This window comes from Clarias gariepinus, chromosome 4, assembly GCF_024256425.1.
Source record: "Clarias gariepinus isolate MV-2021 ecotype Netherlands chromosome 4, CGAR_prim_01v2, whole genome shotgun sequence".
Classification (NCBI taxonomy): Eukaryota; Metazoa; Chordata; class Actinopteri; order Siluriformes; family Clariidae; genus Clarias; species Clarias gariepinus.
The window spans coordinates 21687501-21713821 of NC_071103.1; the positions used below are offsets into that span (position 1 = coordinate 21687501).

The 26321-nt window shown below is 37.6% G+C and overlaps 2 protein-coding genes across 2 annotated transcripts in view; both read right to left on the minus strand.

Annotated features, from left to right (window-relative positions):
• rsu1 (Ras suppressor protein 1) overlaps positions 1-18198 on the minus strand; it is a 37115-nt gene extending 18917 nt beyond the window's left edge. The window contains exons 1-8 of the mRNA XM_053494608.1: positions 18041-18198; positions 17764-17875; positions 17374-17424; positions 12612-12732; positions 10072-10190; positions 9128-9210; positions 8582-8696; positions 3775-3907 (exon numbers count right to left, since the gene is read on the minus strand). Of these exons, the coding sequence (XP_053350583.1) occupies positions 3775-3907; positions 8582-8696; positions 9128-9210; positions 10072-10190; positions 12612-12732; positions 17374-17424; positions 17764-17872 (731 nt within the window). The 5' untranslated portion in view covers positions 17873-17875; positions 18041-18198. The remainder of the gene's footprint in view (positions 1-3774; positions 3908-8581; positions 8697-9127; positions 9211-10071; positions 10191-12611; positions 12733-17373; positions 17425-17763; positions 17876-18040) is intronic.
• A 2135-nt stretch (positions 18199-20333) lies between these two features.
• The window catches only part of cubn (cubilin (intrinsic factor-cobalamin receptor)), a 30786-nt gene continuing 24798 nt past the window's right edge, over positions 20334-26321 (minus strand). The window contains exons 58-66 of the mRNA XM_053494870.1: positions 26007-26224; positions 24769-24968; positions 24288-24450; positions 23889-24097; positions 23642-23786; positions 23367-23548; positions 22314-22479; positions 21527-21762; positions 20334-21395 (exon numbers count right to left, since the gene is read on the minus strand). Coding sequence (XP_053350845.1) covers positions 21288-21395; positions 21527-21762; positions 22314-22479; positions 23367-23548; positions 23642-23786; positions 23889-24097; positions 24288-24450; positions 24769-24968; positions 26007-26224 — 1627 coding nt within the window. The 3' untranslated portion in view covers positions 20334-21287. The remainder of the gene's footprint in view (positions 21396-21526; positions 21763-22313; positions 22480-23366; positions 23549-23641; positions 23787-23888; positions 24098-24287; positions 24451-24768; positions 24969-26006; positions 26225-26321) is intronic.

Genomic DNA, 26321 nt, shown 5'->3' on the forward strand with positions numbered 1-26321 from the left:
AAGCAGAGCAGAACTGAACAGCCAACACTAAAGAATCCAAATATAATCTGAGCTCTTCTGAGGTTCTAATACACAAGGCAGGGGTTGTGATTGAGTTAGAATTATCGATTAAGTAGGAATTGTTTTATTTATCCCGTTGATGGTCACTATATTTTTATTTATCTCTTTTACCTTGGGGCCAACATTGCTGACATTTTCTTAATAGTTCCAAAGGCCTTCAGGGAGAAGCTAATTTGGCAAATAATCTCTCTCTCTCTTTACGGTAAAATATTTATACTCATCCTTGGGAAATGTAATATTCTTACACAAGACCAGTTTTTCGCACAGTACCAAAATGTCAGCTTTGCACTTCCCCAAGAGAAACTTGCAGGCCCGAACCTGAACACGGTCCATGGTCCAGACTGGTAGTGGTCATGTATGGTGAGGAGTGTTTCCCTGACACTTGTTAACCCCCTTAATGCAAATTAAGTATTTTTTAAATGAAGAATCTAAGTTCTGCAGCAGTAATCATATGATGTACTGTATTCACATAAACTCAGGCAGCAGCCATGGTTGTGGAAGTCATGCCAAACTAACTATTATGAGAACTGTTCTGAAACTGCAAATTAGAGCCTACCCAGGATTAATGTGGTGTTTCTAATAAAGTGCATGTCTCACTTAAAATTTAGCACATGTAGCATTTTGCATTGTAACGGCAACAAAAAAATAAAAATAAAACCCAGACAGCACTCACTAAATACAGAGATTTCCATTCATCAATGTCTGCAGCAGTTAGTCATTAACAATCCTTCAATCTGTCAATAAAAGCCCTTCAACTTACCCATGTAGACATAATCAATAAAATACTGTATACTGTATTCATCTTCGGGTCCACATCAATCTCACAATATAGCGTCCACAGACTGTGCCAAAAAATAGGACATATTATAAGATTCTGGGATTCTGCAATAACATTAAAAAGAGGAAGTCTTGTATCTTGAGAAAAGATCAGTTCCAGTATGTAGGTTTTGGGGATGAGCTCAGCACACAGCTAAATGATCAAATAGAAGGATTTGACTTTTTCTGTTATGGGGGATTTAGAAGTTGTAAAGTATTGTCAATGACTTGCTGCATAGAATACAGAAAGTTTCTTAGAGGGAAAGAAAAAAAAAATCGGACACTTCTATTGTTAAAGATGCTCTGTACGACCCAAACAGAACAAATGGCACTTTTAAACAATTAAGTGGTGCTGTTAATATTTATTGGTATTAGATCCCAGCTGTGCTATACTATATGTACAGTGGTTCAGGCATTGGACTACGGTTTGGGAGATCCCAGGTTTAAACCCCACAACCACCAAGTTGCCACTGTTGGGCCCTTGAGCAAGGCCCTTAACCCTCAACTGCTCAGATGTGTAATGAGATAAAAAGTAGTAGCTCTGGATAAGAGCGTCTGCCAAATGCCCAAATGTAAATGTAAATAGAATAGGAGCCAATGCCATAAAACGATTTGAAAGAGCAATCGATGTGACTCAGAAAACAGGAAATTTTATTCAAGTGATGGTGGTGGTAGAATTTTAAAACATGTTCCATGGTATCCCCAGAAAATACACTCACAGGCCAATTTAATCTGAACACTTGTAATGCAGTAAGCCTTAATGTTTGTGGACTATAACATTAGAAGACCACATCAGGATTTACTACTATCAGTAAGGAGCAGGAATCTGAGACAACAGGGGTATCGTTCAACAAAACTTGCCTGGTAAAGATGTACAGGTGTTCGTATTAACGTGGCCAGTGAGGACATGCTGCTAACTTTTATCATTACATATCTGTAGGATGTTTTTTTTTTCTTGACAACTGACACGGACACAATATAAATGTATGTATTATTCCAATATTGCTTTTTTCCTTCAAAACCACTGGAAGCAAGTGGTGTGTAGAATATTAAATAGCTGGAGGATAAAACTAGACATCATTGGGTCAAAAGATTTACACTGCCACTTTTCAGAGAGGAATGCCTTCAGGTTTGACTTTAATTTGTATGGTTCTGGAGTAAATTGACATAACTCTTAATAAAAATGACTTCTCCTTGTGCTTGATCCCGAAATATGTTCAGAAATAAATCCAGCCTGTATAGTGAGTCTATATTTAGAGTGAATATTCAATAAAAGGCAGATATCATCAGAGAGATGTCTTTTACTTAAAGGGCATAACAAAAAAGGAAAAAAAGGGAAAAAGAGAGAGTTGTAGTGGAATGAGGGTAAAAATGTGTTTTATCTAATATGATTACATTGTAGGTTCTCTGCTTACTGTTACGCTTTATATGAGCAAGCTGTATTACTCAATCCATCATAAATGTATCACGGGGCCCAAAAGTAAAAAAATCAAGACTCCTGCAATTGTAAAAAAAAAAAAAAAAAAAAAAAAAAACACCAAAAAAATACATAGGACTATAAACTGAATTCTGGGAACAACAGGGCAACACTCTTTAAATAATATTATATATATATAATTTTTTAGAATATCTATAGTATGCAAAAGTAAAAGTTGTACAAAAATGTCTTTGATGTTCAGATTAAAATTTTCACATTACTGGGTCAGTAAAAATATTTCATAATCAGAAAAACAATATAAGAAAATAGAAATGTTGTTACAGTGTCTTTTTAAACTAAGACTACTTTGTGCTTTTTTTAAATGATGACATTATTCAGTTATCCCTGTTCACTGATTTTTTTTTTTTTTTAAAGCAGATTTGTATATAGTTTATTATGTCTTTGCAGGTTCCTAAGACAGAGTACTGTATGTATTAAGAAATCCATATTTGAACATAAAAGTGCATTTTCTACCTAAACAAGTCTAATAAAGCAAGTTTTTAGATTTTCAGAACACAGTTCACTAACAGCACAATAGGAAACCCCCGTGCTTCAGACACACCACCCATAGTCCCACCATTCAAAGCCAGCTACATTTAATTGTTACATTCTAATACACAGCTTGTGTTATGCTACATGCTGCTAAAGCGTCATGTAACAACCGGTCATTAGGTTTTAATGATTGGAGGTTGTTCAAATAAATGTTAAATGTTAAAATGAACTAAAACCAGAAGGCATGCATTCAGGCAGTGCTTATTTGCCACTGTGGTCATATTGAATAATACTGAATTTGAATTGTGTGTATAGTTAAATCCCTTTGCTGTATTCAGGTGGTTCTTTGCACCCTTATATTTGGCAAACCACATATTTCCACCAGAGTTCCTTGCCATTCTGAAGCAGCACCACCCTGAGATGACCTCAGTGAGAAGGTTCCAGGTATTTTAGAGCGTCATTTACCACAAACATTTTTATTTTAAGGTCTCAGCATGCACATGTTGACAAGAAGGTGTATAAAACTGAACTATATAACAGTAAAAAGAAAATGCAAACTCCTTTTCACCTTCTGTGGTTTATGTAATACAAACTAAGTGCACTTCTGCCATAGTGTTTACACTATAAACATTATAATATTAAATCATATGTAATAAGAAGTAGATACAATTTCAAGGATGTTCTTAGAAATGTCAGAGACAATAAGACTATGACCTAGAAATGCCTGACTAGCTCTCGCGTATGATTCCTAACACTGAAGTGGCACAATCATCAGTCTCAGGGCACTTCTAACATAAAAGCTTTTAACTTTACAGTTGTAGAATAAACAGATTGTATAAAAGTATCTGTTCGGCATGCTTAAGGATCTACAGTTTACAACACAGGTATGTCACTTATTTATTCCAAAGCATAGGGACAAGGTGACTTACTATTTGTAGGTCTCGGAGCGGACGTATTCAAAGACATGAGAGATGCCCAACAGGAACTGATCTGCTATAGGAGTTACCCATGGGTTACTCTCAGCCTTAAACACCTGTTTTGGGCCAGTCAGGTCCAGATTCCCTACAGGGATAGAGATAAAAAGCGAGTCAGGGAATGTTTAGGGAGTATTGAGAGCGAGATGGAAGGAGTACAAGCATGTAAAGTTGGCAGGAAGAGAAAAAAAATTTAAAAAAAAATTGATGGCATACAGGTCACAGTGCTAATGTGGCACATGATAGCACACAAGAGGCCTAATTAAATTGTTTCTGATTAGAAAGTGTTGAAAATGCTGTCAGAAGAGCAGCTAAATTAAACTTGGATCTTGGCATACAACGTCATGCCTCATAAAACCAGCTAGACAGCAGCATTAATGTAATTTGGATGTTAATCTGTTGCCTCACTCCACTGTTATCATATTGTATTGTTAAGACACTGCAATACAGACCAACAGCTTATTCTAGTTAAAAGCTACACTCTCTTTCTCTCTCTTGCCTTAGAGTTGCTTTTAAAGAAGAATATTAATGAAGAATACAGCACGTAGAACAAAATCAAACCTGAAACCTTAACTACAGTAGTTTACAATTCTGCTATCATGTACAGTATCATGATCCCTTTACTGCTCCTGTCTGTTAGGGATTGAAAAAGAGTCACCCTGAATAGCGTTCAGAGTCCTAAAGTCCTACACATTCTTACTCTTCCTTTGTCCCCCCTCTTTTATGGTGCTTCTTCCTCTCCCTGTAGCTCTTCCCTTCTGCCTTTCCCTCATCTGTGCGCTTGGCTGCTCCTTGTTAGCTGGGCTTTGCTCTTTACTTCCCATCTCTCTCACTCTCCCTCTCTTACACACACACACACACACATACACACACACAGGCAGCTCTAACAAGACTGCGCTTTGAGAAACAAGATTAGGGTGACATGACGTTAGGATCTTAATAAGGTCCATATGCACAGCCTTTCCTACAGGGGTCTAGGAGAGACCACAGTGGGGAGGCCACCCATCTCACACAAATGCTTTTTACACCTCGCCCGCTGCAACTTTTTAAAACAAACTCATGATGCTGTGGATGCAATAATTTAAGAAAAAAAATATTAGATATAAAATAAAGTATTGAAATGATAAGACACTTCTTGAACACGTCTATATCTAGATATCAGAAAATGAAGGATGAAATTCTGATATAGTGTCTTATATTCATCTTTTGTCCTCAAGCCCAAATGTTCTCTATATATAGCAAAAAGACACTAATTGCCATTGCTGTTCCAATACTTTTGAAACCAACAGTGCATTATCCTTCATAATAACGTGAGAATTGCTCCCTTAGGGTCTTATTTTCATACTGTAAGATAACCCACAGGTGTAGTTTATCATTTGTTTTAATACATTATTTATTTTTATGACAATTTATGGCAATGTACATGCATGCACACACACACATATAATACAACTTCACCAATATAATTATTTACTTCCTATAACTGCATGACCTGTCACCTTTATTCCTTACATAATAAGCATTATATTATATATAATACACTGCAACACTTAATCTTTCTTATGTCAATCCTGAAATTAAGGAACGCCAGTTCTCATGTCAGTTTGTGTAAACATGCATTTATATCATATATATGATAATAAATTTATAAAAAATAAATAGATTATATACAATAAAGTGTCTGTACAAGGACAAATAAAAACACCTAAAGCGATTATGAAAAATAAAACTGTGCATCAGCAGCTTAAACAATGTTTTTTATACATAAAGCATTTCTTCCCAATGACCAAGCCGCACTGGCTAATAATTCTGATAGACACGGTGTGAGAGATTTCAGCTGTTTAAGGGCAATTAGCATTACCTTAGGCAGCCTGTGTGTGTGTCTGTGTGTCAGGAAAAAAGGGTCACCATAGGAGTGTGCATGTGGATCAGCCCACACTCAAAATACAGTATTCTGATCAGACTCTATTTAAAAGTAGCCTTTCACTCATTGTAACTGCACAAGCACCAAGCAAGACATTGAGAACAGTACAAGCGCTTTTGACATGAAAGAAAGGAGCAAAGCATAAATAATTTTATTGCATGTAGAATGAAAAAACAGGAAACAATAACTGAGGCTATACTCTGCAGAAAAGGAAATGACACTGCTTATGTGTATATTCTTTGTGATAATATTTGTGGTTTGAGAAATGTGATTCAGATTCAGGCCACATCTTCTTCAGGTTTAAATATCAATACAGATACAGACATGGATTGTGTTATTGACATAATTGTTATTGTTATACCCATACAATTTACTAAGTAAACGAAGCAGTAGCTTGTTAAACCAATTGCAGATAAAACAAAGTCATAACCACTAAAAAAAATCCTGTTTGAAATGTTAGTTCCTTTGTTAGAGTGATATAAGTGTTTAGAACATAAGCAGCGTGCCATCAGCAGGGGCTGCCAGCTCAATGGAACAAAAGCAGAACACTTTTTGTGCAAATGCATGAGCATGACAGAGAGAGAGAGAAGGCCTTTTTTCCCCCCACACTGCCATGTGCACAGAATTTTAATTGCACGTTCAGACTTGCACATTGTTTTACACAATACATCAGCGTAAAGAACAGCAGATGATGCCTTCTTTCTCAACCTAGACCAGGTTAACAGCATGTGGTTCACCTCAAAATGATAGGTGAACAATCACAACCCAGCTTTGGACACTAGAGAAGGTCTCTCTGCTGAGGATGTAGTGGACTGGTTGTGTGATAACTGTATATTTCTACACACGAGGAGCCCGCTCTCTCAACCCATGGCCTGATCTGCGCTCAATAGCAGTACTGAGAGGGAATCAGGCCCAGGTTTATATATATAGAGCAACATTTTAAAATGAAATTTAACATCATAAATGAGCGAGGTCTTCATATACGAGCCAAACTGAGACAATAGTTTATCTCCTGTCTCAGTGCGCGTGCGTCACTCAGTCAAAATCCGTGCGTGTGTACCGTTTATTATAACATGTTATGTTGTTCCTTAGCTGCCAGTGTTCCAGTCTCCATCTGCCCTCTGGACTGACTTATCTTGGTGCCCCACTTCTGGTTGGAGATCTCGTCACATGGATGCCCCGTGTGTCTCTTTGGGATGCGTCTGGTGTCTGGGGACAGTTTCACTCTACCATGAAGACGGTTCTAGCCTCGACTGATGTTGACAGCTGTTTCTCTGAGGACTTGACTTGACTGCAGTCGCTTGATAGGACTGGAATTTCCTACAAGTCCACCTGAGCCTCCAATAACTATCTGGACTCCATTTTAACATCAATTAACATCAACTGTTATAGCTGAACTGCTTGCCACCTAACATACAGTATGAATGCAGATCAATTCCTGCTTTCTGTTTCACCCAAATGAGGATGGGTTCCGTGTTGAGTCTGGTTCCTCTCAAGGTTTCTTCCTATTACCATCTCAGGGAGTTTTTCCATGCCACTGTCGCCCTCGGCTTGCTCACCAGGGACTATCTGACCATTTTGATTCATACACATTTACATTCCATACAAACTTAAATAATTCTTTTGATTGTGTAAAGCTGCTTTGAGACATTGACAATTGTTAAAAGCGCTATATAAATAAAATTGAATAAATTCGAATAACATTGTGATCACGTGTGTATGCGTCCGCGTGAAGCAAAAGCAAGTGTCATTAGAGAGGTTCCTTGTCAAAGATCCAGTTTCTAGAGTCTCTATCTGTCAGAGAGACTCACAGATTCCGTTAGTGTGTGCGCACGCACGAGTGTCACTACAGAGGGTTCTTGTTAAAGAAGTTTCCTAACAGAGCAGTGTTTCTGTTAGTGTGTGTGTGTGTGTGTGTGTGTGTGCACGCGCATACATACACACACAAACAAAAAAACTAATGAAATACACGCACACAAACGCTCTAACAGAAACACTGCTCTGTTGCGATTCTTTACAAAAGTAAATTTGTTTTATTTTTACGTTACATTTTGTATTATTTATTTTTATATAAATATTTTTGGGTTTTAAAACAAATCATCCGAGTTTCCATTATTTCTTATTGGGAGATTTGCTTTGCTATATGAGTGATATTTTGATATCCAAGCACACTTCCAGAACAAATTATGCAATCCAAGGTTTAACTTAAACATATCATATTGCAATTATTGTGACTACATAATTTTATTTCAGTGAAATTGATTTAATCATTGACAAACTCCAAAATAATTTCCAGACTATGCATACATTATCTGAAATAAATTACAGGCTTTCGCAATTTAAATATTGTACAGGTCTATATTGCAATTTCCATTTATATGTGATTAATTTTGCACCAATAGAAAATACAAAAGGTACATTTACATTACAGGCCACATTGTTCAATTCTGATTTTTTTTGGTCAGATCAGATTGAAACACCGTGACCACTCATTCCTTTCAAACATCAGATTTTAGCAAAAAAATATGCTGAATATGCCAGAGCAGAATGGCAAGAAGTCAGTCGGCTGTATTTGTTGAGGTCCAAAAGAAGGAAGAAAGTCAGACGTGTCACTTTAGCTGTTTTAGCTGCTATTTGTAGCACTGGTATAAAATCTCTATATATTTATAGTTTATAATGGTTTTGTATCCAGGGAATACTGAGCACAAGGTGGGAACATTCATGACAGATAAGATCACAGTGTACTGCACAACAGACACACAAGCCTGTTCCTGTGATAATATTTTTCTCCATTTCCATCTTCACTCGCACACAAACAGATGCACACACAAAACTTACCAAGTTCAGGAGGCAGCACAGTCAGCCTGTTGCCCTGGATATGCAGCTCCTTCAGTTGGGACAGATCTCCTATTTCTTTAGGCAGAGAGATCAAGTCATTATCCCTCAGACTCAGCTATAAAGAGATAAGGAGACAGGATGGACAATGAGGTACAGTATGAAGTCACTAAGAACCTGGTGAGTATACTTAAACTCATTTTTGATTTTTGTCAACATTAAATAAATGTAAAAAAAAAAAAAGCATAAAAGTGGTCCTTGTTAATTCTTTGTTATTGCAGACGTATGCTGATGGAGACATGAGGCAGGTTTAGATTTAAATAAAAGGATTTTTTTTATCACGATTAAATCAGATCTTGGTTCTAAAGCATTTATCACCTGTTCATGTAAGCAGTGAGATAGCTGTGGGCTTGCACAGTCTCAGAGACAGCACATAAACCACGCATGAGCGTGTGATAAAGGACAACACATACTCTAAAGAATAAATCCAACTAACGGCACGGTAAAAAAGAGGATTGATTTCAAGGTAAATTTAGATAAATTACTCACTATCTGTAGCTTGGTCAGCTTGCCGATGTCTGGGGGCAGGATTTCAAAGTCGTTGTCACTGAGATAGAGTGCGCGCAGGGTGGCTGAAATGAGAGAGGAGGTGAGTGTAAGGCAGGCCGGAGTGCTGCAGGCCTGATTCGTGTGCTGTCTGATCAATAGCGATATTCAGAGTTGATTAATACTACATGTCCAGACTCCGTGTTTGTCTGATGAACGACTGACACACACGCGCACACACACAGCAGTATGCGATCACACAGTACACAGGTCTATTGCACGTGCTTTGGCATAGATTACGCCATAACACTGACTCAACAACACAAACATTTCCATATGTATAAAAAAAAGCTCAACACAATGAAAACAATTTAAAGAGTGAAGGTTTACATATAATCTGATTCAACCCACTCTCCTGACTCTAGGCATAAAGCACAGAACTTCAAAGAGTTTTTGCAATTTTCGTGGCTCGGCACCGTTTCTTCTCTCCCTCCTCCTCTTCCTTCAGTGTGCAGTGGTGTCTCTGATTGTCCTTAATCACCTGAATCTCATTCATTAATCAGATCCATTTTAATTTGCTTGTGAAATCAGAGGTAATATCTGAGGCTGAACATCAGCAGTGATAAATAGAGCAGGGTGGGTGCGGTGGAGGCGGGGGGCGGAGGGGGATAAAGGACTGATTGCTGTTCTGTGCGTGCTTTCATCATGTCATCAGTATTAAAATAACAGCCCATTAGTGAACGTACAGCGCGCTAGAGACGGTCAGTGATCATCACTGGGCCTCTGATGGGGAGGGGTTGATTGGAATGATGATGAAGTTTAGTCAGTTAACTGCTATTCTGTTTGCCCTGTGTTAGTGAGATCCACCGTGCACAGCGCGAGAAGATACATGCTTAAGGGAGGAGTAAGTAATGTGCTGCGAATGAAAGAGAGAGAGGAAGACTCACTGAGATAGAAGAAATTTCCAGGCAGGGAGGACTCATTCAGGTTGTTGTAAGTCAAATCCAGGACCTCGAGAGCTGGGAGAGAACCAAAGCCTCTGGGTAGTGTACTCAGTCTGTTCATCCTACACACACACACAAAAAACATGGACTCAGAGCCAATAATAAAGATTAATCTTCTTCAATAAAATAGATGCAACGTGCAATATGCATTTAAATGCCATTTCTGTTTACCGAAAGATATTAAAATTTATAAACATTATTGCATAAATATCAATACACAGCTACTTCAGTGCAAATTTGGTGTGGAGGTGTTAGACAAAAAAAGGAAAAAAAAAAGAATAAGGAATAAAGGTTCACATTAAAATACATTAAAAATTTTTTAAAAATCACCATTACCCACTAGCGCTGCTTATTAAGGCAAAAACCATAATCATGATTATTTTGGTCAATATTGAGCTCACGGTTTACCTTACGGAAACATTGTGCACTTATTGAACTATTTAAAAACATTATAATATTATATTAATATAATAATAAAAAAAAAATATATATTTTAAATGTAATTCAATATAGATAGAATAATAAATGACACAATGAATTAATGAATGAATGGTGCGAGTAAGTTTGGGCTTTAATGAGGGGTGAAAGCACTCTCCTGTACAGCAAATGGACTGCTAAATTTATAAAAGATCACAAGAACAAAACAAAACATGGCACAATAATCATTTAATTATGATTATCTTGCTTTTATAATTGTTAAACACAAAAATTGTAAGTGAAATTGAAATTCGATTAATTGCACAGCCCTAACACTAACACACAAAATTTCAATCAATAATAAATAAATAAGTAAATAAATAAATAATACACTTTGTACAATATAGTTCTCATGAGTCATCAGTTCTGTGTGTTTATTAGGATGTGCTGGGGTAAATAATAAGATTTTTAAAAACATTACAAAATGTTTTTTTCCACCAAAATAAGTTACATTTCATGCACAACTTTTGAAATGATCCAACTTACATTATCGTGGAGATCTAAAGAGCTACCAGTGTGCAATGTGTGTATGTGCATAATACAGTGCGATCAAAGCCTGATTAACTTTGCCAGCCTCTTTCCCTTCATGTCCTCCCCAATTGCATTCTGTGCCCTTTTACCCCCCGACACAGCGATACACACAGCTGTGTGTGTGGGATTTAAACGACACAAACAAACGATACCTCTCTGTGTTTGTGAAGCAATTACAAGAGGTGGCGAATTGTTTTGACAAATGAGCCAGGTTAGGCTGTCACACACACGCTCTGGCCAGGACTCGCCACCACGAATACAGCACTCCGGCTTATGTCTTCGAGATTATGCTAGGAAATGATGCATCTGACACCAAATCGATAAAAATGTGGGGTGCTGGAAGCAGGGGGAAATTGTGGAACTCTTTAATCCTGCGTGACATTGAGGAGGTCTCCTGCTCGTCCATCCCACAGGGCTTAAATAAGGCCCTAACGATGTGGTTCCTGCTGAACTTCCTTTGTTACTCATGTCCATTGTTTTAATACATTACCTCTAAACTCTGTTTCAATAGAAATGTAATGATTTGTAATTATTCTCAGATATTTTTTATTTAACTAATTTATTAGTGATTTACACTTTAGCTTGTTTTCAACACCTTATATTTTGTATGTAAAGCACTTGAACTTGAGTTCCATAGCCACAATCAATTAAAGGACTGGACATAAATTTAAAAAAAGACACTGCCATTCCTGAGTGATGGGCATGTCAGGGTAAAAGGGAAAGCACATAAAGTGATGCACCCATCATGCATAGTGCTCACTGTACAAGCCTCTAGAGGCAGTGTTATGATCTGGGGTTGCTTCAGTTGTTCAGGCCTAAGCTCATCAACATTATGTGGCAATAAAATGTAGCCAGCTGATGACATGAATGTACGAAATGACCAGGTTATACCATTAAGGTTTTTTTTTTTTTTACTTCCCAGATGGAACAGGTATATTCCAGGACAACAATCAGGCTCAAAGTGTGAGAGAATGGCTCTGGAAGCATAAGCAGGAATTGGCCACCACATTGCATACCATAGTCAAACACCTCTCGGGTCGAGGGTTCAATTCCTGACTAATTATAACTGTAACCCATATGCCAATGTCACAGGTAAAAATAGTTTTATCACAAAGAGATGGTTGTGATTACTACTTTACAGCATTTACAGTATAACATTTTAATGTATATTTGGAGATCTTGAAGCACTTATTAATTTTAAACTGAGAATATATTAAATGCTGCAGCCAACATCATCCACCGACTGTAAATCTCATACTGAAAAAAAAAGATATATGACAGTTTGAATAACTCATAATACCTTCACGGCCCCTTACATAGTGAGTCAATACATGCAGGATAAATTGAAAACAGAAATAGAAAGACATCACATTGACTTTATTTATAGGTTATCTACAGTAAATCACAATGATCGTGGTAATACTGTTTTTATACAATTCCTAGCTAAAAGAACTAAGACACAGAAACATTCTTACCCCAGGTTCAGGTGTTTAAGTTTCTGAAGGCTGCTGATTTGAGTGGGAAGCTCTTCTATCTGATTGTTAAACATGTTCAGCACCTCTAAATTCTTAAGCTCGGCAATGTTTGGAGGTACGGCTATGGGACAGAAAAACAAACAAACAAAAAAAAACATAAAATGTCAAAAACACAACCTTGTTGTCCTGGTAAATCTGTCAACAAACTTTCCAAAATGCAGTAGTTATTATTTGGAATCATACTCAAACATTAACATGACAAATAAGCATTTGTAAACCAAAACATGCATTTACCAAGGATTCAAATGTGGGTCTGAGGGCTTACTAGTGACTTGGGTTTAACAAGCTAATTATAAGAGCCAGGGCATGGATCCTCTGTCTTTGATGACTCAATTACAGGTCACTCGCCCAGCAATAGATTTGACATTTTAATGATGGAAGCGTTTAACATAGCGCTTCTGTCCTCCTCTCTTTCTATGGCTGGCAGGCCCACTGGTGCTCCTGAGACAAAGATAGATGAGGATACCGGGGCACCTATCTGATTACTGGCTGATCAATTGGCCTTCATTATACTGGTGTGTAGGGATTTACACAAACACACTGACATGAGAGCCTTCAGAGGAAACAGCTCCAAAATGTGCACGCAAGGCATACTGAAACAATAACAAAGCCATTTCAGGGTCCTGGCATGGAGCAGTAAACTGACACGTGCTATTTATCAATAGCTTTGAGCTTGTAAACCTCAGGGTACCAGCTGATGTCTCTGCGAGTCTTAATACGGGACAAAAACTTGTGCGGGAGTCTAAAGTAATAAGAAAATGAGACATCAGTAAATTTTTTTAGGAATGTCACTTTGGAATGTCAGGTGATGGTAATACTTAACACATATGTGGAAAGTGTAGATAATGTAGATAGGCCAAAAGGACATAACTCTCGATACACCCTTGATATTCTGATCTGTTCTGTTGAGGCAGTGGTGGATCAGGTGGTTTAGGGTTAAGGTGGATGCTGACGGCAGGGTCTGAGGGTCGAGGTAATATTGCTCAATTATGGCAAAAATCATAATCACGATTATATTGGTCAATACTGAGATCATGGCTATTTAACACAATAACTTACGGACTTTGGAACCATAATGCATTTAGTCAAATTTGAATAAAATAACCTGGTGTTTTTTTGGTGGAGATAAATACCACAGCCTGGGAGAGAGTGATGGAGGAAAGCACATTAATACAGAGTAAAAGGATGTGATGAATTTCTAACACAAAATGAGAACATTACTGTGAAAAAGGAATGCAGCTCGAGAATCATTTGATCTCAAATACCTTGTTTTCATAATTGAAATTGTATTAACTGTACAGCTCTCGATTAAGGTTGCCACTGCTGTGACCTTGCACAAGGCCCTTAACCGTGAGTCTCATATACTGTATAATCCACAGCCACTGAGATGCAGGGCATGAGACTGGCATTGAGGATGCTCTGAATCTCAGTGGCTGCGTTGGGTGGATGGAAGGAAGGGCAAAGCGGCGTAAAGCCTGTGGAAATAATTTGCTGATCGAATGATCTGATGTGGCGACTCCAAAAAAGAGAAAAGGCAGAAGAAAAAAAAATTATGTTCTGTTTTACACTTAAGAGTTAACATGTTTCTGTTAACCTCAACAAACAAAACCTGTTTGCATTTCAGTCTGTCTGTATTTATGTACATGTCTTTAGGAATAAATGCATGGGCCTAAATTACTAGTCCACGTTTTCAGCAAGGAAAGCATCACCCTTGGGTTGTAATTCCATCTAGAATTCAACACTTTTTCATCATGATGTGGTCATGTGGTATTTTCACTATATTAAGGAAAAAAAAAAAAACCTTCAATTCCCAAAAGATGGGACTAGGAATTTGGACCCATTCATTCATGCATTCATACTTAAATGTAGATATACATAAATTCACTTGGCAGATACACAAGTGTACAGAAAGAAGGAAATATAGCCTTGTCCACTGAGGTCAACAAAGGAATGAGAGTTGGATAACAGCTTAATCATGGAGCTTGATTCCATTCCCATAACCCTGGGCACAAAGCTGGTGCGGTTAACCCAGATGAGACTCCAGTCCCTCGCAGCGCCTGGAGGCAAACATGCTACCTGCTGCACCACCAATGAAAACACTAACCGAGTTAATACCTTTTGGAAAAAGGAAAGTTCCAGAGACATTTAGACTCTATACCAAAGAGCAATGAGGCCCTTGTAAATGCTTACAAGGACACATTATGTTCTTCCTTTAATTTGTTTTATAGCTACATGTATACACCTGAATGCACTTGTATGAATGTGGGTGCATGAATGTGAGCTCACAAAGTCAAATGCCTGAGCCACATCTCTGAGAAGCCACAAAGTCCTTAATGACCCACATGATTGATAGTAAAAGGTGAAAGCAATGTAAAGACTGGATGGTGGAGAGAGAATTCAAACCTTTGCCCTTACTATGTCTCTCTTCTTCTCTCCATCTCATTACACTGCCTGCGTCTCTCCCATCCTCTCCAGCTCAGGTATTTTACTCACCAGTCTCGCTAATGAAAGGGTTTCAAATGCCACTGTAATTTCTGACTAGCTTCAAAAGTTCAAAAGATGGCACATTATACATCTCTGCATTTTATGAAGACAGGATTTGACCATGAGAATATGCAGTATAAATCACAGAAGAAAAAATAACAGATCATGCCACTTGAAATTCAGAAGACAGTACGGCTAGAACTTAGATTGAAACTAAGAATATGAATAAAGCCAATCCACAGAAATCAGCAGTTTTTTTGCAAAAATATATAAAATAAATATATTTTATATTACTTAACAAGAAGGACAGAGAGTATCCGAACCTACAAATGACTTGAAAATGTATTTATGAATCTTCCCTTTAGGTGAAGAGACATGTTAAGCTAATTAAGCAGTTTCACTAAAAATAACCCTTGACAAACATGAGCAATATCTAGTTGTGAAATCTTTGCCTTATGAAGATTACCATGACTTGCTTATTTGCTCTGAATCCTTCTCTGGCATATACAGTAAACATGAGACCAAAATGTGGGTGTGTATGTGTGTGTACGCGCGCATCAGCTTAATAGCAAAGGCTCACTGTTAAGCAAAAATGTCAAGACTGTATGGCTAGCAAAGTTGAGGATAGTATTGCTCCTTTACAGTTCTGTGGTCCTTAGTTGAATCCTTCATCAGGTTACTATTTGTGGAGTTTTACATGTACATCTACTTGGGTTTACAGCCCCCAAGTGTGGCAGCATAAAACTGGCCCTAGGTATAGATGTAAGAGTTTAAATCTGTGTAAATCAAAGCCCTGAGACAGACTTCTGTCCCACATTATGTGTGTGTGTGTGTGTGTGTGTGTGTGTGTGTGTGTGTGTGTGTGTGTAATGTATGCCTAGCGGCCTGTATTCCTGTTTTGTCACTGGATCCACTTCAAAATTTGTTGAAATGAATTTTTACTAAAGATAAATGAGATCTTATAACATACAGTAACAGAAGACATCTAAACAAGCAGAGATTATTTCTAAGGGCAAGTCAGGAAAAATTCACACTATAGCTGTAGAATTTATTTGAATAACTTTTCCGTCTGTTAACAAGCATTTGGATTACCACATAGAAAAAAAATGTTTTAGCCTGAGCTGTCTTTGCTTTGCAAGTAAATATTCTTCCTCATAGCACTGCTTTCAGGGGACCATATAAAACTCTGATGGAGCAAGGTCAGGACTATAGCGAGGCTGCTTTAACACCTCAAAACAAAGTTTTTGCAGATATTCGACAGTGTGGGCAGAAGTGTGCGGACGTGCATTGTCATGCGCGATCACAACACACTTATATAGAAGTCCTCTGCGAAGCTTTTCAATAAGCATCTCATGGTAACAAGTACTGTTAAGTGTTGAATCTTTTTCCCTGATGATGTTTAAACACCGGCCCTTGAGAATACCAGAAAACTGTAAGCATCAACTTTCCAGCTGATACTTTTGAACCTTTTCTTGGTTGATGATTTAGGATGTTTCCGCTGCATACTCTGCTGTTTATTATCACCAGTAATGATTCTCTTTAAGAAACTTTCACGTTCCTTAGCATATCTGTCCAAATTGTGTTTCTATATACAAACGCTCCTGTTTTTGCTGTTTCAAAAGTTATTTTGGCACCAGGTACACCCTCAGACCACAAAAATAAGTCACTGCATGTAGGTCATCCATTTTTTTCCATCTTGAACAAAAAGTGCTAACGAGACACTGCAGCCAACAGAAGTTTTAATATAACAGGGGTGCAGATCATTTTGAACTCATCATCGTATAAACATTTAAATTAACGTGCAGGGTTTTATAAAATATGAAATAACATAATTACTCAAAATGTTTTTGTCATGAAGTTAGAATATGGTTGATTGTTAATAAATGGTACATTTGATGTAAAAAAAAAATAGTATTTTAATGTTTCTTATGCCTGTATATTTTTGCTCAAGAAACCATTAATAAACTCAGTCACACTCTGTCCTATACTGCCATCTAGTGGTTGATATGAGCATAACGAACATTTTAAGGAAGTTACCCCTAAAAAGTTTATAGACTACTTCCCGTAAAACTTCAACTCTATGGATTCGTTACAGACTCGGATATGATTTGTAAAGGTGTATCAGAGAGAGTGCCTGCTAATACAGGTTATAAATGCAGATCATGCTCTCTCACAACAAGAGGTTAAAATCAATAGTGAAAAATAGCAAGCTACTTACTGGACAGCTTGTTGTGGCTCAGGACCAGTTGAGTTATGTTGGACAACGTGACTTTAAGACAAATAAGAAATGTTGGTAAGATAAACATGAAGATAAGTGGCATATAACAATTTTTCTTACTGTTGTGCTTATGCATAGCACAAGAGAACAGGCCAGATGGTGGGGAAAAGTGTGTGTTACATGCTGTTTGTAACAAAAACAACAACAATAATGAAACATCTGATTTTCACTGAAGATGGAAAGTGTTTGATTTATATTTCATAGAGGTCATATTTAGGCTAGCAAAGCAGCTTTAATAATAATAATAATAATAATAATAATAATAGAGCTTTAAGTGAAAGGTCTAAAGTGACTCTGACATGGAGATCTGATTAAAGATAAGTTACTCACACAGGCCAGGGATGTCCAGCATGTTGGCGACCCCCCTGTCACACATGTCCACCTCGGCAAGGCTCTTATCTCTAGTCTCCTCCACAATTTTCTTCAAAGACTTCGACATTTTCTGCAAAGAAATTAAGTAAATACCTCGAGCGCAAACTGTGTGAAGCTGTTGCTACAATGTAACAACTGTTACTAAAAAAGTAGGCTTGTTCCCTACATCAGCATCACACAACACGCTAACGTGTGTCACTTTAAAACACCTACAAAAAAAAAAAAACGTTTTTACCTTGCTGATAAAAGTGAAAGGACAAAAAGAAATAGTATATGTTTAAATATATCCCCAGGCACAGTTATTCACTGTTTCCAGCAGCTGCTTCCCACCCAACCGGAAGTTAACACGAGAAACGAAACGCTTCACATTCCATAAAAGGGCACTTCCTACATTCGGACGCGAAAAGGATTCTCTGGGAGCGTTTCAGCCTCGTGTCCAATCGGCGTGAGGGAAAGCAGTGAGGTCACTGAAAACAACGAGATGGTCAACGAGCTCATCCAATCACAACGCAGGCCAGTACTGCGTGTGTTTTGTTGCTTGAAGCCTGAAAGGAAGGTGTAACAGTAAAGCGGTCCGCCGAGAAAGCAGAAATCATGAACTCTACCGCAGACGGGATTTATTAAAACCAATATATTTCAAGGAAACAGCACGTTAACAGCACATTATCAGCATGTTTTAATAATAATGATGAGTGTTATGGCAGGTTTATCTGATTTCTAATACTTTATCGTTTCCATAGTAACAGCTAATGACTCATAACCGATCAGTTTTCAATGATATACCAGTAAGGTAGAGAATGGCATGCCATTACAGGATCATGGGCATCCATGGCTTGTCTATGCTTGTGGGAAACTGTCTTGCCTGATCCCAGAGAAAAGCAAGTTTAGCATAAAATTGATGGTAAAAGTCAAGGCCATGTTCATAGGCCATGTTAATAATGTAGCTATCAGAACACCCAGTGCATCACAGCCTGCGGCATATGGGGTTTAGCAGGCAGGGAGTTCAAGGTTGTTGATCAGGCTTTCAAATTCCCCTGACCTCAAGCTGATCGAACATCCCTGGGTTATGTCTGTCAAATAGATCTGCTCGATAGAGAACCCACATTGCAACTTCCATTCATCCATCCTTTGAGGAACCGCTGAGGGACTGTGGAGGGCAAGGGTGACCATTGTAATTATTCCCATTCCATATGACTGTGGTTGGACGTCTGGTCATTATTCACACGCACATTCACACACTACAGGCATTTTGGGAACGCCAGTTAGCCTAATCCTAATGTCTTTGGACTGTGGAGGAAAATCCACCAAGCACAGGGTAAACATACAAACTCTATTCACTCAGACCCGATGCAGGAATCGAACCACTAAGACACCGTTATAATATCACAAACATAATGTGCATCCTATGTTCACTTGTCGCCACTGCGCCACTAAGTCCAAATACTAGAAACATAATTTTAAATGATAGATTTTCTCCACTAAGTTACTAACAGAATTTTGTAATTTAATAATGATTTATACAAATACAAAGTGACCACCCTCAAATGATCTCATTCTTCTCTGTTTAATACATTTTAAACACACTGTGGTAAGTGTTCTCTAATTTTTTTTAAAACATGTTCTCTATAATAGTTGTCATTAAGTATATTAATTGACCATCAACTATATTCATAAAAAATAGTAAGTCCTCAGCAAGGCAAGTCCTATCATTGAAATTATGGGACAAAATAAAGAAATTCTCAAATAATCAGTCAGTAGAATTTTTTAATTTGTAAGCTTTGCATCTAGCAGACAAGTTACACTAAAGGAATTTACTAACTTTAACTGCTGTTTGTGCTATTCAGAAGGAACATTGATGTAAAATGTGCCCCAAATTATGTAATGTATCATATACTTTCATTGGTAGTGACACATTTACATGGTCTTGGTGCCCTGATATCTTTTTCTAAATATGTAAATAATAAAGAAAAAGGAACATAAATGGATGACCTATTCCAGCTACAAAACCATAAGAAACATTATACAGGCTATCCATTTTTAACATGTTTATACCTATTGATGTTGCAATAAATAGTTTTCTCTGTGTAAAAGCTTGATGATTAAAGCCCATAAGATTGTATTTTCTTTAAGGCCAGCTTGTAGGCAGGTGTTTGTCTGCAGGCATTGTTTACCACCAGCCTCTGTAACTTAAGGCTTACCTTGCATGGGAGACACATTCTTTAACCCCGTATTCTGATTTTGGCACAAATGCAGGCCACGTTGAGTTGAGTCTCCTCTTTCTTTTCCTTGAGGCATGGGGCAGATGTAACCCTTGTCCTCTCTTCTTTACATAGGTACCATAAGCGTGATCACCAGATTTAAGTTGCTTTCCACTGAGACAGTGTCCCTGTGTTTTGCTTGTTGAGTTGATCATTACAACAGGGACAGAAAAACAGTGGCCTCTATTTTTAGGCCTGATTATATTTAGTGGGAGGGGGTTAAAGTGGCCTCAGAATTCTACAGCTGAATAAAGTGAACTTTTCTTTAAAAAGAAAGAGAGACCTGAAATTTATTACATGTACTGTAAGCATTTAAAATAAACATGTTAAATTGTTATGATATGGGTGCCAATGTAGTTTTTGTTTGAAGTTACATAATCTGTAGTCACTAGTACACAGCACATACATAGAATGTCAAGCATACCTAAAATATTGGTCACACACTATATATTATAATTTGGCTATGCTTGTTTCTTTAAAAAATCTTAATTAATCATACACAAAAAGACCGTCATAAATGCTGCTCCGTGCATTTGTGGCTATGGCCAAGAACATTTTTGAACATCAAATAAACAGAGCTGAGAATTTCCCATGAGTTGATAGAACTGCAACATTGCCTAGTTTCTTAAGCTGCTTGTAATCATCGTGGTCATTGTCTCTTGGGATGATGTTCTTTTCTGATTCTCACAAATTTTAAGCAATGTCATTGGTAGTTAATCTAAAAACTTTGCGGTCCACCTATAAACTCTAACTTGTTTTGGAAGTTACCTCCCACTTCCCAGATTGTGTGCATGTGACTATGTGATGGACTGGCATCCATCTAGGATGTATTGTCATTTTATACCCTGTGTCCAAGATCCATAAGTGACCATATAGCATCAGTCCACAAAATGAACTGATGCTATATGTTCTGATTTGCTATAAAAATTTCAAAATTCTATGGTTTATGTAAACTAAACACGGTTAATGCAAAAGTCTGTCAAAATGGTTTAATTTATCCCAAAAAATATCTATACATTTTATATAGTGTTTATCCTTATTTTAAAACACATACAACTATCACAAGATGATTATGACAATCCTTTATTACATTCAACAGTGAATAGTAATTTAATATTAAACCATGTAATTGTGATTTACATTATTAAACATCTGTTTGTAAACGTGTATCTATGTATACTGTATTCATATGTATTTATATGTATATTTTTTATAGCTTCTTTTTCAGCTACTCCATGTGAGCCTGAATCCAGACGGCAACACAACAGACTGGGCATGGAATACGATGAAGACATGGTGGGAGCTGGCTCTGAATGGAGCTATATTTGTCTCCTACACAAAAAGGGAAAAAGAGAGTACATTTTAATGATATGATGCAGTAACATAGTGCTGTGTAAGTCTGTATGGGACATACAGTAAGTAAGAGACATAAAAACACTTTACAAAACAACTCCATCCCATACCGTTCCACAGTACGGTCCAACAGGTGGTGAGCTGGCATCTGGACCATCATAAAGTTTCAGATAGTTGTTCAGGCAGTCTCCAGGATCATCAATGCTGATCTGGTTGAATGTAACTGTCACAACTCTTCCACTGGGTGCCCTAATACCCCACTCACAGTGTGTGCCATTTGGATAGCTACCAGGGTAATTTGGACTGGTAAAGGAGCCATGGTCTCCAAAAAGACTACCACCACAACCTGAGGATGAAAATACAGAAAATGTGTTATAGAATATTTAGAAATTAAGTCTCTTTGGTAGAAAATGCTTTTGCAAGCTACTTGTTGAAGAACATTTTATAATGTTGGTTGTGCTCTTAAGTGACAGTGCTCCGTTCTTCATGCTATACACAAAACAGCATAAATAAATAGTAAAAATAAGATATTTAGTACAGTAGGTGTGTCAACTACAGTAGGTCAGGATTTACAAGTGGTGTCTGACCTAAAAAGTAAACCATTGTCCTAATGTAATATTTAATTCTCGTAATAGTGCCTTTCCCTCTTTCACACACCTGTACTCCTGCTTGGGGGCTAGCTCTCACCAGTCACAATGCATCGGATTTTATTCTGAATGTCTGTAGCAGGGACAATGTCCCTGTATCATGTACATGTACATTTCATATTTAACTAATCAGATCGAAACACTGTCATGCTAAATCTACATACACATTTGCATAACAGTACTACGTGGTTACCTCATAGCCATTTTTAAAAGTGCTATACAAATAGTCTTCAATTCACATGCTTCACACCTTGTGGGGAGGAAGTCCAGGTGATCTCAAAGCCATTTCGGTTAGCTGAGAAATCACTATGGAAGTGCAGGAAGAGTTCATTAGACATAGGGAAGATAGGGCTGGGCAGTGTGCTCCCACAGTATTTGCCCACCAGAGGAGCTGTAGCTGTGCTGCCATTCCTCACCTGAAAGACAAACAGGGAACATGACAGTGCGTCTGAAACATTACAATACACATCAATCAGGAATTAAGTCACATTTGGGTGACTTAGGTATTCCTGGTTAAAGAAGGTCTATTTTGAAACCAGGTTCATTACTGTATCATGTCTGGTTACTGAGATTTGACTATTACAAGTTTGTGTACAAGGAGCGGCTTGGGGGTGGGATGGTTAAAATTTTTTAAATATTTTAAATAATGATTCCATAGCATAGTAAAAAAGAAGGAATAGACAGCCTCATTTTGACACCAGGCGTTTCCTACTACCCCTAAAAATCATTTTGCCAGCAGTGCAGGTTTATAAGGGAAGCATACAAGTATCATTTTCTATCTAACTGTAGTCACCAGGTTGGATAGTAATTGTTGAAATGCTTTAAAATTATGTTTAGATTTAAAACGTTATCAATTCTTTTGAAGGCTGAGGAACACAAAATATTTATCAACCAATTTTTTTGCCAACATTTAAAATTTAATATGTCACCTACTGCACACTATTGGCCCACTAACCTGTGCAGCTTAATACCTTGATATGAAGGGTCATATATGTAATTGGGGTGCAAATCAGTAATAGCAATTTGTAGTGCAAGGTCATTTGTCACAATACCCAAATGAGTAGACAAATTGCAAACAGTAGTCTTGCACGGGAAAAAAAAAACCTACTTAAAAATAGTAAGTGAGAGATGTAAAACAATGGTAATATAATAAATAAGCAGGTGAAATTATAGTATGATGTCCAGATTGGAATGGAATATAAAGTGAGGGGGATTCCTGGACTGATTATATTATATCATATTTCATTAAATTGCTTTTAAAATGTTTATTTTTGCAATCCTCCATTTATTATTAAGTTCTCACCTCTAGATAATCAAAACTGCAGGAGGAGTGATATTCCACATCAAAGCTGTCAAAGAACAGTGAGATGGAGCTGTTCTGAGGTGAGCGAAGGACAATGCTGCAGTCCAGATCATGAGGATACACTGCAGGCCAGCCAGGGCTCTTCAGGTAACCGTAAGACTGCTCATATACTCTGCTACATCCTTGTTGATGATAAAAATACAATAATTTCGCTAGAAAAGCATAAGTACCTGTTAATAAGTGTTACGAGGAAATGTGAAAAATTGCTTTCACACCTGCTACTTGGTAGGTCAAACTAAAGCCATTGCCAGTGATAAAGGTGTCAGATTTGAAGGTGAGGTGCATGGTCCTGTCATAGCTGTAGAAGTCAGGGATGTGTGAGTCTGAACCACAGAACTTATGTGCCTGCCCATAGTCTCCCTAAAAAAGAAACCAATGAGCCTTAGAGGAAAAAAGCACTGTTGCACTATAGACAGAGAAGCTAAATTATGACTGGTATATAAACTCAACATCTTAACCTACCACAGGCCAGTCTTTCATCTCCAGGAAGTTGCTTGAGCAGCTCTGGCTGGATTCCAGATGGAACTGCTGGACTATAATTTTCACTGCCTCCTGTGGTGGAGCATCAAGAACCCAGCGGCAGGAGGTGAACGGGGGATATGCGTTGGGGTAGGATGGAGAGGTGATTGTCTGAGGTGTGCTTGTGACATTATATATTCCTCCACATAGTCCTGTGCAGATACAACAAATCTTTAGTTTAGATCAAGCAACTAATTGAGTATGCCATATATTAGACATTGGATATTCAGTTTCTGCTTGCTTATCTCTATATCTCTATATCATACTGTAAATTATTAGGTACATGCAGCAATTGTAGTATTTATTACAGGGAGCATCATCTAGAAAAGGAGGCTGTCTTACTGTTGACTGCACTGTAGGTGGCGTTGAAGCCTCTGAAAGCCACTGAGCCATCAGTCACAAAGTGCACAGTCAGAAAATTACCGCCTGACACAAAGGCAGCAGGAATTACGGTTCCACAAAACGTTCCAACCAGTGGGTAATTAACACTTTCACCATCATAGACCTAAGGAGGCAGAACAAACAAAATGTGTAAAGGACAATAGAAAAAAAAATCTTTATATTTCTTTAATCTCCTAATACCAAGCATACATTGTAATTTTTTCTCACAGTTGTTTCTTTTTTAGCTCTTGATAACAATTAACTTAATCAATGTCTTTAAACAGAAAGACAAAAGGATTGTATCTTACCATCCTCATATGAGGATCATACCATGAAGAAAATGTCACGTCCTTGTATGAGGACATTTGGGTTTTAAAGTTAAATTGTTAATACAAGTTTATATCGAGAACCAAACAGATTGAGAAACTTTTTTTGTCTGTACCTTAACATAATCATATGAACATGTAGTGCCACCTTCCAGCTCAAAAGTGGTGAAAGACAGATTGACAAGTTTATTAGGGTCAACAGCAATGGTCCAGAGACAGTTTAAGTATGGCTCGTATTTTCCATTCATGTCGATGTCAGGAGAACCAAACATTCCAGACGAGGCGGTAAGGTAGCCTCCACAACCCTGTTGAGGTCCTGAATAAGCAAGTTAGAGAGGACATATTCAAGCTTAAATAAATACACAGCAGGTGGCAGTAATTGCCCATTTAGGTGAAATTCAGCATTTGTCACTTTTTTTTGCAATGCTTAAAGAAGATTAAACAGCACACCTTATTAAAACTGTATAACTGTGAGACCATGAACTGAGTAACCTGATCATAATCAGCATGAAATAAATCTATGAAATTTATAAAAGCTTTTTGCTGCAACACCTGTACATTGTTCTACACATGTATATCATTCATCTTATTGTTATAACCAGTTATCCCTTAAAGGTAAAGTAAAATTCTGGGGCCATGTAAAGGAAACACATCTTTATCAAGGGTATAAAGATAGCAGGAAGGAATACACACAGCTAAAGCCTGACAGATAAATTACTATTACGTGCTGTTTTTCACACACAAAAAAAGTTAGTGACTGTGAAATTAATAGGATTCTAATAAATGCATTAAAATCAAATATAGAAGAAAACTTTTTTCTGTTTCTACAAATTTCAAAGAGACAATATAATTGGTGTGATTCTGTTTCTTGCCATTGACAACATATTCTAATAGCAGAAAATTCTTTGTTATGTACTGACACAAAGACTAAACGGATTGGCATGAATACACTTGATTGTACTCACTGAGCTATGCTAAACGTGCCTGGCCCTGGACGACAGAGGGTAAGTGTAAGGGAGGCTTTACATTTACATATTCGCAGACTTACAAAAAGGCTTGTTTTCTATTGTTCACTAACACAAAGTAAAAGTGATTCCCCCTAGGCAAGCTCTTAAGGCTTTATTGCTCTGTCCAGTATAATCTGATTATTCTAAAAGCACTGGCACATACTGTAAGAACAAAGCTGTTTTGAAGCAGCAGATGTTTGCCCTATGAGCATCCCATTTTGTCCCCTCCATCCTCAAGCCACTGGATTTGGGTTTAAGCTTCAATATCAAATGAGTTCTCTTTGTATATCTGGTTTATGTAACAGATATTAAGATCAGTTGGCAGAGTTTCAAGGCCAACATTGTACCTAAAGTTTCTCTGTAGGTTGCCCTCCAGCCTTCAGCAGCAACTGATGCATCTGTTTTGAACACAACAAACATCTGATTGGTTGACGACCTGAGGGTTGGGGGAAGCACGGTGCCACAAAACCGTCCAAGGAGTGGGGCCAGAGTGTTTGGTCCATCATAGACAGCCACATAGTCAAAGGTACAGGTAGAAGAGGCTTCAAGGTGGAAACTGTTAAATCTAGGAATTGGAGTAGCATAATATAGTTTAGATTAATAAAATGATTAAATTAATAAGCGAAAAGGCCTCTTTAAATTCAAACAATGGCTTTTTATAT